General features: G+C 34.4%; 1 protein-coding gene across 2 annotated transcripts in view; it reads left to right on the plus strand.

Annotated features, from left to right (window-relative positions):
* SA1 (stromal antigen) overlaps positions 1-15,597 on the plus strand; it is a 327,847-nt gene that overhangs the window by 191,446 nt on the left and 120,804 nt on the right. For both annotated transcript variants that reach the window (XM_090413330.1, XM_090413331.1), the window contains exon 14: positions 5,304-5,507. In XM_090413330.1, coding sequence (XP_090269456.1) covers positions 5,304-5,507 — 204 coding nt within the window. The remainder of the gene's footprint in view (positions 1-5,303; positions 5,508-15,597) is intronic.

The following is a 15,597-nucleotide window of genomic DNA, read 5'->3' on the forward strand; positions in this document are numbered from 1 at the left end:
GACACATAAGGACTAGAACATTTTGGCCCCGCTTAAGTGGTTGCCCTAATTATGTGAAGTTTCATGTTAATAGTTAAAAAGACAAACTAACATTTTGCATAGCAACAAATCATATTGAAATTAATTACAATAGCAAAATATGTACACATATACATTTTCCTAATCCTAATTGTCAATATCAACAGTCAGACAGTTTTTTGGCTAGTGATAAATCTTTATATGACATTTTGGTAAGCATCCAAAATTTTATAAAATTAAAAATAAAACTATCAAACAACAGAGCACTGAAAAATCTATGCTTTTTTTGATTAGGCATTGGCGCAGCATGAAAGATGACACAAGTGCACTCAGCTAAGGCTAATTAGAAATTGTCCCCTATAATATGCTATATGTCAGCCTGGTTGGCTGAGTGGTTAGCATATCTGCTCTTCAGTAAAGAGGCTGTGGGCTCGAATCCCACGTAGGCATGGATGTTTGTGATTGTCCTCTCCCAATATGGACTGGGAGTAGTAGACTCAAAACCTCCTGCAATGGGAGAAGCTTTCACTGTGCAGTGGGTAGAAAAATAGGCTGTTAATTTATTTATTTTATTTTTTTTTTTTAAATATGCCATACAAGCCGAGTCTGTGAGAGGAGTGATGGTCATATTTTGAACACTTGAACACTGCATCTCCTCTCCCAAATAAGTGAAGAAAACTCTGGAACTTTTCTTGATTTGATTTGTTCTTTAAGTTTGTCCCAAATAATAGCTGTTCCAATTAACCGATAGTCACTTCTATAGCATCCTCAGTATATATTGAAGATGCTATAGAAGTGATGCTTTTGTGCTGGTAGGGCTTGGGTTATTGTCAGTCCTAGAAGAAAGACCTGGTCTTGAACATTCAGCTGAGCATTATCAAAATTAAAGGGAAAGGAACTATCACTCTATCAAAAGAATGATACAGAGATCAGTATTTATGGCACATAGTAGATAATCTTGAAGCTTGAACTGATGAGTACTGCATGGTTTGTCATATGAATAGGAGGAATGACGAATGCTGTTATCAGAAAAATTTTAATTAGGGCTTCCTGTCACTGAGAGAAAGTCATTTATATGTACACAGTTGCCTGTTAAGTAATGAGACAACAATTATTATATCAAAACAAAGAACTATATTTGAAATTGTGAATTACACAGATTCAAAGGGGGAATGTTTGATCACACAAATCAACTTTGAAACCAAAAACTGCTTCACAGGCAGCACACAGTGTGTTGTCATGCAACGGAAACCAATTGTTGTTATGGAACAATTCTTTTCTGTCACTTGCCATCCAGATGTGTAGATGTTGAATTACTCCTAAATAATACTGACCATTCACTGTGGTGCCCTCAGCAACAAATTTGCCTTGGATAATTCCAGCAGTGTTAAAAAAAAAAAAAAAAACTATGACCATTGTCTTGATGTGATTTTTGCAACCTGACTTTCTTCTACTGGGGAGAAAACAATCCATTCCATGCTCTGGCATTCAATTTCTAGATTAAACTGAAAACACCAACTTTCATCACTAGTGACAGTTTTTTGCAACACATCATCATGATCTTTGATGAACTGCATGGATGAAATTTTGACAACATGCAACTAGTGCTCTCTTTGTTCGTGTGTCAATGTGTGTGTGTGTGTGTGTGTGTGGCACAAACCTCAAACCAATCTTTCTCTAAGATTAATCTGGCCATTTCCTTACCTACACAAAGCTGTACAGCAAGTCGCCTAGTGGTTATTCACTCATGGACAACAATTTCCCTAGCTTTTATTTGTCTGTGCAGTCTACAGTGTGGTTCATCATTAAAGGAGGGAGGGAGTCCAGGACTCCCTCTCTCTCCTTTAAACATTGAAAACCAGTGGAACACATCATGATTTTTGATGAACTGCATGGATGAAAGTTTGACAACATAGATGAAATTTTTGACAACCTGTGCATGGCTCAGACGTTCAACACCCTAAACTTTTTTTTTAGCTCGTGGTACACTTCTGTAGCAGTTTTCCCTAATTTACAGTAAAATTTTATCACAGCTCTTTGCTCCATGACACAACTTCTGACACTCTCATACTCTTACTTCAATGGTTGTCGCACAAAAACTGCTGCGTCACCTGACTTGAAAATTGTTATTGCAATTTTAACACCCTCTAGCGGTCAAAACTATAAACACATTTGTTACTTTTATTCAAAGGACTCTACTGTAAAAAAAAAAAAAAAAAAAACTCATTACTTAATGTGCACACTGTGTGTGAGAGAGAGGGGAGGACAGATAACAACAGAGCCCTAAGGAAAACTGGCAATCCAATTACAAAGAGTTAAAAGCAAACCATGAAATGGCAATTTGCTGAGAAGACCTCAATGCCAAACTCAATCAAATGCCTTGGGAAATGTCTAGTGCAATAGCACAAGTTCTTCCGATTCTTTTCATTGTACATCTCCAGATGTGGATGATATGCAAGGAGATCTGCTATGAATCCTGTCTAGCAGAATCCATATTGGTAGTCACCAATTAGTTAAGTTTTCCAGATGTTGAATACTATTATTGAAGGTGTTGAAGAATACTATTATTACTCGATTTCGTCTTGGCATTGATGTAAAAGCAGTAGATTGGTAATTTGATGTAAGCACTTGTTTTTGGAATCCACCAATATATGTGGATGCCAGCTGAGTATAATGCAGTGTAGAGATGACAGACATTAGTTCAGGAGCACATCTCTTGAGCACAGCTGGTGGGATACCATCAGGATCAGAAGGCGTTTTAATATCTATTTTATGTAATATTTTTCTAACCTTCTGGCAAAAGAGTAACATTTGTAATAGAATATTCTAGATAAAGTTGGAAGTGACTGACATACGAGGGTGGTCTGAAACGTTCTCTTTTCGGAAAAGGCATGCCCTGCTAGCAACCAATACCACAGGACAGAACCTAGTATACTGCTCAGTTCGTTCTAATTTCCTGCTTTGTAGTTCACCATGTAACCTTTTTTCTGAATAGAACTTCCATATATTTTGTTACTTCCCAAGTCAGTAAAATATGATCACTGTCACCCAAGGAAGAACACATTTACCTCCCGATACTCTTTACTCAAGTTCCTTCTGTCAAATGCTTCTTGAGGAAGTTGTCTTGAAACAGCTCAATAAATTTGGTTTTGTTGTTCTTATGAGATTTTACCACTACCCAATCAATGTTCGAATAAAGTCACTCATGATTTACTCTTTTAGCACCTATTAAATTCAATTGGTGATGCATTTTGTCATCACCAGCAAACAATCGACCATGTCTGTAACAAAACCCTACTATGTATTTGATTTCTAACGAGATCAAATACATAGTGGAGTGTTGCTATACGAGGGTGGTCTAAAAAGTTCTCAGCCTCGGCCATAGATGGCAATACTAGCAACACAATTTTTTTTTTCTAAGTTGGTACATCTATCATAAGCATCCATGTAAAATTGCAAGTCATTCTATCAAGTAGGTTTGTTTTATATAGCTGTCTGAAGCAAAAGTGTTGTCAGTATCCCTTAAAATGGATGAAATTGAGTATCGTGCAGTTATAAAATTCTTTGTAAAATAAGGTTTAACGCCAAAAGAGATTCATTCGAAGTTCATAAAAGTTTATGGGCATTCATTTTCGACAATTAAGAAATGAGCTGCCAAGTTTAAACGTGGCCATACCAGCTTTGAAGATGATCCACATAAAGGACATCCAAAAAGTGTAACAACATCATGATTCGAATATTCGAATAAAGAAATCATTGATTTTTCCCTCTTCTGGAGCATAGGTGCCTAATATTGTCAGATATCCTCTATATATCTTTAGTCTTGTCTCTATGATTTTATCATTCCAGAAGTTGTAATGCATAATATTTCTTTTCAAAGATTTATGTACGAACATCATTACGCCTGACTTTTCCCTTTCCTCCATCTTTACTTCACTATAAAGATTGATATAATTCTCGGTTTCATCTGTTCCTTTTTCTTTTTTCTTTCATTCTATAATGGTAGCTATCATTTTTTTGTTTTTCCAAGGTTTGGTCTAATTCTTGTATTTTATGATGCATACTTCTAATGTTCCATGTTGCTAGCTTCCAAATATTAGATATCTTCTTTTTCCGTTTTTGTGTTCGTGTGCGAATTGTATCCATTCTCCAAGCTGGGTCATTTCCAATATGGTCTGTGATTTGTGAATTGTCTTGCGTCTTTTTAGTGAGTTTCAGTTCAATTGAGGGGGTTATTGGCCTCCTGCAGTCTAGCTTGATGGTGGGCTGCCACCTTAAGGTCATTAAATTTGCCTTGGTTAGTAGTTATTAAAGGAAAATGACCCTTAGCCCTCGATTACTCTAATAGCTTCATAGGAGAGTGCAGGAACCCCTCCAGAGTTAGAAGAAATTAGGATAGTAAAGGTTATAGTATCTTGTCCTCTTCTATAGATGTTAATAGAGGAGTTGAAAAATGGATGAAGACAAAGAACAAGACAGGAAAGAAGTATGGCTGAAAGAGTGAAGGAGACCATATTTAGCTCAGGTACCCCAGGTGTGCCAAGCTCATACTTACAATTGCAATTAAAAGATTAGAAACGAAAGTTTCCAGGAGGAGGAACTCAACTGTGTCAAAGTCCCTGGGGGATTATATAAACACAATATGTATATTATGTATGTCTTGTATTTCTGTTTCTGAAAGCGTTAGTTGGGCAAACACAACTAATGTGAAGCTTCCGTGCCTTGAGCTCTCTAAGCTCTGTTTTGGAAGATTGAGTCCAAGGCTGTTGACATTTCCTGAGGTATCATAGGAGAGAGAGAGTATGGAAGACAACTATTACCATCTTGTATCTTAAACCTTAAAACTATTTCAGACAATAATACATTGTCCAGAATAGTTCTATGGTCTATTTTCTTAAGTTGAAAGATTAGAAATTATTCCAGGAAGGGGAACTCAACTGTGTCAAAGATTGACTAATGCAGGAATGAGCTGGAAAAAACAACTAGGTGAGGGGGGAGGTTCCTCTAGTCAGCAACTAGAATAAAATTTATAATGGTGTTTCTTCTGACATGCCACAAAATGGCATCTGTGGAAACAGATGCGATTTTCACAGGGCTGCACAGGATTATAATTTTATGGTTATAATTCATATTTTTATAATTTTGTATAAAATTATAGCCATAATTCATATGGCTTTAATTTCATATTATAACATATTTCATTGTTAAAAATATTATGTTGATACTTGTTTTTTCTGTTAAGTGATTAAGATGATGTTATGGCTTTTTAATTTTATATTTTATAGAATTTGGATAGCCTTTTGAAACTTATTCATGAAATAGTTGAACGTCACAATGACACTGAAGTTCTGGAAGCTTGTGCTAAAACATATGAAGTGTTATGTGATGAAGAGCTAGCAATTCACTCCAGGTGTGCTGTAGCACGAGGCACATTAATCGATTCTCTCATTCACAGATATAAGCAGTCTCTTACAGATTTCATGCAAGCAGTAAGTAAAATTTTTCCTTTCATATTAAATGTATTATCTAATATATTTAAATATTGGATACAATTTGTCATATAATATGAATATTTTTGTTAAACTTATATTTGATTCTATTCTTTTAAAGCTACATTTCTAATTTCTTTCATATGCAGATTTAAACAATAAAATGAATTTTGTAATAAAATTTTCTTCTAAATACAAAAACAAAATTCTTATGTGCATTTATAAATGGTTTGGTAATTTAAAGACATTAAAAGGTGTCAAATATAATGGCTGTGTTGTTTATTAAAAAAAAATTATTGCATTTTAAAAACTTTCTATTTGCAAAATAAAGGCTATGATTCTTGTTCGTACTATTAATGTTTAACCCTTTAACTGCTGATTTTATATTCTACTAACATTATCCCATGTGCTGAATTAATTTTGCAAAAAATTTATAAATAAAATCAATTAAAATTCTTACTGAAGTAAGAAGTCTGGACAGCATCATGCATTCTTAATATACACTTGTTCACTCACAAAAATGGCAATAATAGTGTTTTATAAAAATTTGCATAATCGAGGGGTGTTCACTTGATTATGCATACACATTCATTTATGTAGAAATTAATCAAATTTCTACATAAATTTGAAATATATAAAGAGCATTATTATTTACAACACAGTTATTACTATGCCTACCAAGTGCCAGGGTATGAAAATCCTAAAAATTTAGCATGGAATGATATTTTTCAAAACAGGGCTGTATGCAGAGTCGAACGTCACATTTGGTGCACATATACCGGCTCTCATGACGCTTCTTCTGCTCAAAAGTGGTATTGGAACAGTCATAACAAACTCGAGCTGCATTCTTCTTCTTCTCAGTAGAAGGTACAAGAGAAGGGAAATGCCTTTCTTTGAGATGCAGTGGTTGATCTCCAGGCGATAGACGTCCTTTTACCCTCCCTGTTGTTTTGGGGATATGGTACTTTTGAATTATTTCACTGGTAAGCATGAGTTGGTAGTCTGCTAAGTTTGTGTTTTTTTCCAAATTTTACATTATAGAGACAATGGGAATTTAGTATGGTCATATCCAGAAAAATGGTTTTTTGTAATAGCTAGAAAAATGTAAAGTTCTTGAGGGGTGGTGTTTTTCCACTGCTTTAGTCGTGAAGATGGTGTAGTTGGTCTATTATTTGTGGTGAAGGTATGAAACTTGTTTGTTTTGTCAGCTATTGTTGTCATTAGTTCTATGGTAAAAAATTGTTCATAAATATCTAAAGCTGAAGAATCATCAGTGATATTACCTGTGATTAATCTTGAATTACTGGTATCAAATTCGTGTACACTTGGAGTAAATGCATCATCACACTACTTGAATAATACATCTTTGGTACTCATTCGCTTTCGCATGTTCGTATCGAGACTTTTGTCACTATCTTGCTTGCTTGTAACACTTACATCACTAGGATCTTCTTCATCTAAAGTACACAATTCTTCTCCCGACTCATTTGTTATTAACAATTCATCGATTTGATCATCAGTAAGATAATGCGGATATTTACTGGTAGACGCAATATCGTGACATCCCTGAAATCCCCGCAGTCACATGGTTTATACATCGTGCTGCATATGATTAGTTGCACCAGTTCAAATTTTTCTCTTTAGATGTCATACAAGGACAGAAACCAAAGCCAAATAAACTTCAATTGGTTGGCAATAGATGGTGAAACCTACCCGCGAAGTTTGAATATCTTACGTTGATGCTTTCCATACTAAATAATTGTCTGAATATGGGAGGTGCGCCAAACGTACATATACGAGCTCAGCAAAGCAGGTGTGTATTTCTGAGCCCGTAATAATACGTTCTCAGCAGTTAAAGGGTTAATATCCTTTATGAGTTGCTCGCTATTTCTGTTATGAAGATTAGCCTTTCTCAGGAAGAAAATTTACCTTGAGTATCACAAGAAAAGCCGTTCAAGGAAACTTTTCTTTCAAAATTCTAGTATAAAGTTTCCCCCTTAGGAATTGTTCAAAAAGACAAAAGATTCATATCTAATCAATAATCAAACATATTTGTACATTTATAAAGTATTAATACTATAAATACTTTTTATTTGATTACTCATATTTCATTAGTTTCCTAACTTTTCTGATTTTTTTTTAATCCTATTATTCTACAAACTGATGATAGCAACTGGACACAAAATTTTATTAAACATTTAAAATACAGAGGAATTTCTCTTCAGGTAAGATTGTGGAAGAGAAACTTAGAGAAGAACAAGCTGAGTTCAGGACAAATAGAGGTTCTCAAGATAACATTTTCACTTTAAGAAAAATGGTTGAGAAATCCTGGGAATATGACAAGGATCTGTACTTAAGTTTTGTAGATCTGGAAGAGGCATATAACAAGGTGCCAGAAAATATTTTCAAAATTGAAGGAAGTACAGAAAGATGGTCTGATGTAAAATCCAAGGTAAGACAACGATGCATATTATCTCCACTTTTATTCATCATCTATATGGATCACATTATCAGAGAAAGTGGCATTGGGCCTGATATTAGAATTGGAGATGTCAAACTTAGCTGTTAGCTTTATACAGATAATGTTGCACTCCTAAATGCATCTATTGCAAGTCTCCAGGATTATCTTATTAAATTGAATAACAGCTGTAACAAATTTGGCATGAAAATCAGTAATAAAAAGACCAAAACTATGAAAATTGGTAGAAACATAGAAAACTTCAGCTGCATTCTGAATGGAGATCTTATATAGAATAAGTGAAATATTTCACATATTTAGACACAGTTTTTAATGAAAGTGGCAGGTTAAATCTGGAAATAGACAACAGAATAAGCAAAGCTGGTATGGTGGGTAGCCAGCTGAATATAGATGAATGAACACTTATATGGTTGATGGAAGTTTTTTTTTTTCACTTGGCTATGCTACCAGTTATATATTTGGTTTAATCCTTTATCCAAGTGTAAGCAAACAAAGTTTGCGCCTGAAGTATTTTCAGGACTGGGGTAACTCGTGGTAAAGGTGGAATAAGTTCTGATCATTTGCCTCAGCATCTCCCATAATGCAAAGCACATCTCCTTGTGGACCAAGATTTACGGAAAGGATATAAGATCATAGAGTAGACACAATCAACAAATAAATTTATACTCATTATACGTATTGTCGTGACGTTCTATTTTCATGTTATGTTCTAAATCCGCCATCTTGGTTCAAGTCACTCTTATCAATATAACAACTAATTGCAAATTGATCACCGATCCAAAAGTAGGGAAATTTATAATTATACTGCGCCACCCTATTCTTAGATTAGTGTATATAAAATAGTAGGATCAATTTTTAATTAAGTTAGCAGTCTCCTCATTTATTTAGGCCAAATTATTTACTATTCCACTTGGGGTTCCTGCAAGATTCGAATATTTATGAACGGTGCAATAAAAAGGAATTCAGGCAAACACAATATTTAGACTAACAAAATAAAACATTTAATATATGATATATATAGCAAATACAAGAATTCTGCTTTAAAATGAAACAATACAATCAACTTAATACATCTTGCTAAGTCACTCATGCCAATTCAATATTCTAAACTTTCGCATACAATTCACAGTTTCAAAATCACAAGCTTTCTTAACTCAAGTTAATAAAACGAAACTTCTTATTTAATCAGTCTCCATATATCTATCAGCTGTACTTAATGTTTAAATTCACAGGAAGCACTAATCAAGGTAGACAATATTCCAAGCAATCTTATTTCGGACTTTGAACTTCGAAGATATGTTAATGTTAGAACAAACAAACAAGTATGACTACTCTTACCAGATACAATCTTCAATACATCAATTGTGAGCACACTTATGAATTAACTTATTTACGTTAGCGGAACACAAATAAAAATTCTCCAACAATTTAACTGAACTACTGTTAATCGCGCTTCACTACTCTATTAAACACATCAATAAGGCACTGATATCTTCTTTGTTTACTTTTCTCAATCTAGCTAATTTCAATATAATTCTTCTCAGGGCAACATAGAATTGAGACGTAATCCTAGACTAACTGGAACTAATCAGAATTTTCCATTGACTGTCCAGTTCTTTATTTATCCGGTTACGGCATTAATTTTCTTTTACAACAGCTGACTTCACTTGCAGCTAAGTATATGATTCACTACGTTTTGGCTCACTTCTAAACACTATTCTCATGAATTTCTGCCCTAGAGAACTTATAATTTTCTTCCACTTCCTTTGCTTGTATCCTACCTTCCTTCCCGCTCCGCAGAAACTTCCTCTCTCTTCTCTAATTAAAAATCTTCTATATCTTTTTCTCTCCTTTCAGTCCGAAGGTCACGCTCTCTTCGACTCGTGCTTGTTTATTTCATGCGTCTCCACAAATGAACGCAAGCATTTCGCTAATGTAATACAATGCTCTACTACTACATGAGTGATTACATAACGTTAAATTTTCACAAATAAGAATAAACAGAATATTTGAGCTACTTAATCAGCTTTTTCATTACGTACTGAATTAATTATAATAATACTTTTCGTTACATCATATATATATTTTAGTTATCATAAATTCTACAGATATTATTGTTTAATAATTTAATAGTAGGTTAAATTTAGAATAAATATTTAAATAGTAATCCTAAATTAAGGAATAATAAATAATTATTTTTACAAATCATGATTAATACATAATAAGCAATGTTAAATGTGAATGAAAAAAATAAATTACACAACATAGTTTCATTCACAATTTAACAATATATAATTAGTCGGAACACTAAATTAGCTAGCTGAGGAATTAGATAAGTACCAGATCGACATAATAGGGGTGACTGAAACAAAAAAGACCAAAACTGGTGAGATCTTTCTGAGCAATAAATACAAAATGTTATATTCAGGCAATGACAATCAAGGAAAAGAAGGAGTAGCCATAGTATTCAACACAAAATACGAGGCTAATCTTCTTGAATGGCAGTCAGTCTCAAGTAGAGTAATGTGGGCAAATATGAGAATGGGTAACTGGACAATGAGACTTATTTGTGCCTATGATCCCACAGAAGGTTCTACTAAGGTAGAAGTGGAGGAATTTTTTGAGGCTTTAGAAAAAGCAACTGACACAATGAAAAATGAAAAGTTGGTCCTTGTTGGGGATCTAAATAGCAGAGTAGGAAATGATTGTGAGACATACAAAAATATTTTGGGAAAATTTGGAGAAAAGAGCAAAGCTAATAATAATGGCAAATATCTGTTGGATTTCTGGTCAGGACATGGACTGGTTATTACTAACACCATGTTCCAACATAAAAATGTGCACAAATTCATATGGAGAGAAGAAAATAAGAAAAGCCTCATTGATTATGTTATTGTTGATAGTGATGTTTTTTCCCTGGTGCAGGACACCAGAGTGTACAGAGGATTTGAAATTGGAAGTGATCACTATTTAGTCTTGAGCAGGATAAAATTGAATTTCATATTGAAAAGAATAACATGTAAGAAAGTTTTAAAGCGAATAAAAGTTGAGCAGCTCTCAGATGTGAACTGTAGGCTAAAATACACAAAGATTATTGAAGAAAAAATGAATGAGTTTGAGAACAGGAATCAAACCTTGGAGATTCAGTGGCAAAGTCTGAAGAAAACATTGATTGATTCTGCCAGAGAGGCATGTGGTGAGGTTATCTGTAAGGATAAAAAAATCAGAACTCCCTGGTGGACACAGGAAGTTAAAGAGGCAGTGAAGGAAAAGAAGAAAGCATACCAAAAGTTCCTGTCAAATAAGTCAGCTTGTGCTCTTAGAGAATATAGAGACAAATGCAAGAATGCTAAACACTGTGTAAAACTAGCTAAACAAAAGTCATGGGAGGACTTTGGCAAGAATATAGAAAATAAATATCAAGAAGGTGGCAAAATATTCTGGAGGTTGTTGAAGAAGCTTAAGAATGGAGGAAAGAGTGCTGTAAAAGGAATTAGAGATGATAAAGGTGACATGAAAACGTGAGAAAAAGATATTCTTGAAGTATGGAGTAATTACTTTGAAAAACTGCTAAATGAAAAAAGCAGTGATGACAGCACAGTGGTAAAAAACACTGACCAGGCATGCAGTCAGAAATACATATCCATACTAGAAGTAGAAAAAGCCATCAAAGGCTTGAAATGTGGAAAGGCAGCAGGAGTAGATGATATTCGACCAGAAATGCTGAAGTATGGTGGTATAAGAGTCTTACAGTGGCTGCACTGCATAGTTCAGAATGCCTGGACAGAGGGACGAATTCCCGATGACTGGAGTAGAGCTCTCATAGTACCCATATATAAAAAGGGAAATAAAACTGCGTGTGAGAATTACAGAGGTATTTCCCTACTGAGTGTTCCTGGCAAGATCTATGCAAGTATACTTGAGAAACGGTTGAGAAGAATTGTGGAAGAAAAGCTTGGTGAAGAACAAGCTGGATTCAGGCCAAATAGAGGCTGTCAGGATCAGATCTTCACTTTACGACAAATAGTTGAGAAAGCATGGGAATATAACAAAGATCTGTATTTAAGTTTTGTCGATCTGGAAAAGGCATATGACAAGGTGCCAAGAGAGAAGCTATTCAATACGCTGAGGTTATATGGTGTCAATGGGGCATTATATCAAGCAATACTTAGTCTTTATTTGAGTTGTAAGTCAGCAGTTAGAATTGAAGGAAGTACAGGAAGATGGTTTAATGTTAAATCTGGTGTGAGACAAGGATGTACATTATCCCCTCTGTTATTCATTATCTATATGGATCACATTATGAAAGAAAGTGGTATTAAACATGATATCAAAATTGGAGATGTTAATGTCAGCTCTTTGCTTTATGCGGATGATGTTATACTTCTAAATAAATCCGTTACAAGTCTGCAAGATTCTCTGACTAAATTGAATAGCTGTTGTAATAGATATGGTATGAAGGTCAGCAATAAAAAGACAAAGACAATGAAAATAGGCAGAATCATTGAAAATGTCAACTGTGTTGTGAATGGAGAACCTGTGGAACAAGTAAAACATTTCGGCTATTTCGGCACGATTTTTACTGAAGATGGTAAATTAAATATAGAAATAGACAACAGAATAAGCAAAGCTGGTATGGTGGGAAGTCAATTGAATAAATTCATATGTAATAAGAGAGAAATTAGTCGGAACACTAAATTAGCTGTGTACAAGACAGTGTTCAAACCAGTTTTAACTTATGGATCTGAGAGCTGGGTCAGAAGTAAAACACTTGACCAAAGACTAGAGACCACAGTTATGAGAGTCCTGAGAAAGATTATAGGCGTGAACAGATGGCATCAATGGCAATATCATATTAAAAACGAGGATATTAGGAAAGAACTTGACATTGTCAGCATCCAGGAATGTGTTAGCAGAGCTAATCTCAGGTGGTATGGTCACTTAAACAGAATGGGCGAGGAAAGATTAGCAAAACAAGTGTTCTCTGCCAGGTTGGCAGCAAAATGACCTAGAGGAAGACCAGGATATAGGTGGATTGATACTGTACAAAGTGCTTTAGACGATAGAAATATAAGATCTGATAATATTGGAGTCTTGACAAGTAACAGACTGATTTGGAAGAAAATTGTAGATAGGAAATTAATAATGATGTAATTTTTTCATGTCGTACTATCATATCCTGTACACCCCTTGAGGGTACATGGCAGAAATTTGATGATGATGATGATTAGTCGGAACACTAAATTAGCTGTATACAAGACAGTGTTCAAACCAGTTTTAACTTATGTATCTGAGAGCTGGGTCAGAAGTAAAACACTTGACCAAAGACTAGAGACCGCAGATATGAGAGGCGTGAACAGATGGCAACAATGGCAATATCATATTAAAAACGAGGATATTAGGAAATTGTCAGCATCCAGGAATGCATTAACAGAGCTAATCTCAGGTGGTATGGTCACTTAAACAGAATGGGCGAGGAAAGATTAGCCAAACAAGTGTTCTTTGCCAGGTTGGCAGGAAAAAGACTCAGAGGAAGACCAAGATATATAGGTGGATTGATATGGTACAAAGTGCCTTAGACAATAGAAATATAAGATCTGATAATGTTGGAGTTTTGACAAGTAACAGGCTGATTTGGAGGAAAATTGTAGATAGGGAGTTAGTAATGATGTAAATTTTTCATGTAGTACTATCATATCCTGTACTTCCCTTGAGGGTACATGGCAGGAATTTGATCATGATGATGATGATATAATTACTGGAGCTGGAAAAGGCAGTGCCATGGTTATTTAAAACTGAGCAACTGTTCTTTAAAAAATGAATCAGTCTCAGACAACATCTATCAACTTTTGAAATATAACTCAACTAATCTGATTAAAAAGAAAACAGTAGAATTACTTAAATCAGTCACTTCCTGTCCAGCAGACACAGTTATAAAACTACTTCCACACCATTCTTACTCCTGAGAATTTATGGTTTGCCTAAGATTCATAAGCAGAGCATACAGCTTCGGCCAATAGTTGAAGGTATGAACAACCCCAATCATCATCATCTAGCCATGAAACTAGCATCAACACTCAAGGAGTCAGTAGGCCATTCTCCCTCCTATATAAAAAATGCACAATACGTTGTAAAAAAAAATTGAGGACAACACATTGGATAAATATGATATTATTATTCATTTATGAATCTACCTTTCACAAATGTCACAATCAATCAATCATTGACACATTTCTTCTTTCACAGACAAATTTCCACCTAGTATCACAGCACTCTTTTCCCATGTGCTACGTTCTGCTTGTGTGACAAAATACTTTTTACATGCAAAAAGAAGGCACATCCATTGGCTTGCCGTTACCCCCACCTCCTAATTGCTAACTTTTACGTGGAAGCTTTTGAGCAAAGTACTCTGGATTACTTTATTCCAAACTCAAAGTTTGGCTTAGATACATTGATATTTTTGTTATCTGGCCCTATGGCTGCCAGACTTTAAACAACTTCCTCAACTACCTAAACAGTCAACACAAATGCATACAATTCACAATTGGAATTGAAAGTCAGAACACACTTCCATTTCTAGATATGCTTGCCACATGTTTTCCTTCCAGCAATCTTTCCTTTGCTGATTACCCTAAGCCTACACATACTGGCCAATATATACACATAAACTCTTACCACCACCTAACACAAAAACTAGGTGTCATTAACACACTAAAAAAAACATGGCTTTAAAGATTTCTTCCAATGAGCAAGCAGTTATGCATGAATTAAAAATTCTCAGCAATACTTTCCTAAAAAATAGCTATAGCAAAAATACTATCAACAAAATTCTTCACAAGACTAATAAAATACCTAATAATAAAAATAAATTTACAATAAAACTGTGGCCATATATATCAGAAATTTGATGATGAATATGAGAGGATTTATTAATAATAAATAATACAAATATGTGCATATGCAGACGATATAGCAATAATAAGTCATAGGAAAAAAGAATTAGAAAAGAAATTTGAAGAACTTAATAGAAACATTAAAGAAGTTGGATTACAAATTAACAAACAGAGGACTAAATATATGCAATGTGGAAGACAGTACATAAAAATATTACAAGATATAGGTGAATACAGTTTTGATGTTGTAGATAGTTTTAAATAATTAGGTTCATTAATAACAACAAACAATAATATATCAGAAGAAATTATTACTAGAGTTGTTGTCGAGTCCATTGAAGAGCTTCTAGATATGACCGTGGATTTGTAGAACTGCTTTGGCAATCTGTTGAACTTTGATGGAGTAGAGCTTTTCTCTAGAGTTATTGTCAATTTTCTGTAGAGCAGCAGCAATTGCTGGACAAGAATAAATATGGACAGGTGTTAGTTCAACTCCTGGACAGTTTTTCATAGCTCCTACTACTGTCTGGCTGAATTTTCATGCCTTTAAAATGTTCTGTCCTTAGTCTGGTGATGATTGTGGTTATTTCACTATTTTCATTAATTTCACTGATTTCATTCTTCTTCTTGATAGTTTGTTTTACCAATTTTATTTTGGCAACAGAGTTAGCATCAGTTAGTGATAGTGGGTGTAATTTTTGAGGTAAGTATCTTGCTT

The sequence above is a fragment of the Typopeltis vanoorti genome, chromosome 24 (assembly GCF_054136105.1).
Source record: "Typopeltis vanoorti isolate ZY-2024b chromosome 24, IOZ_Tvanoo_1.0, whole genome shotgun sequence".
Taxonomy (NCBI): domain Eukaryota; kingdom Metazoa; phylum Arthropoda; class Arachnida; order Uropygi; family Thelyphonidae; genus Typopeltis; species Typopeltis vanoorti.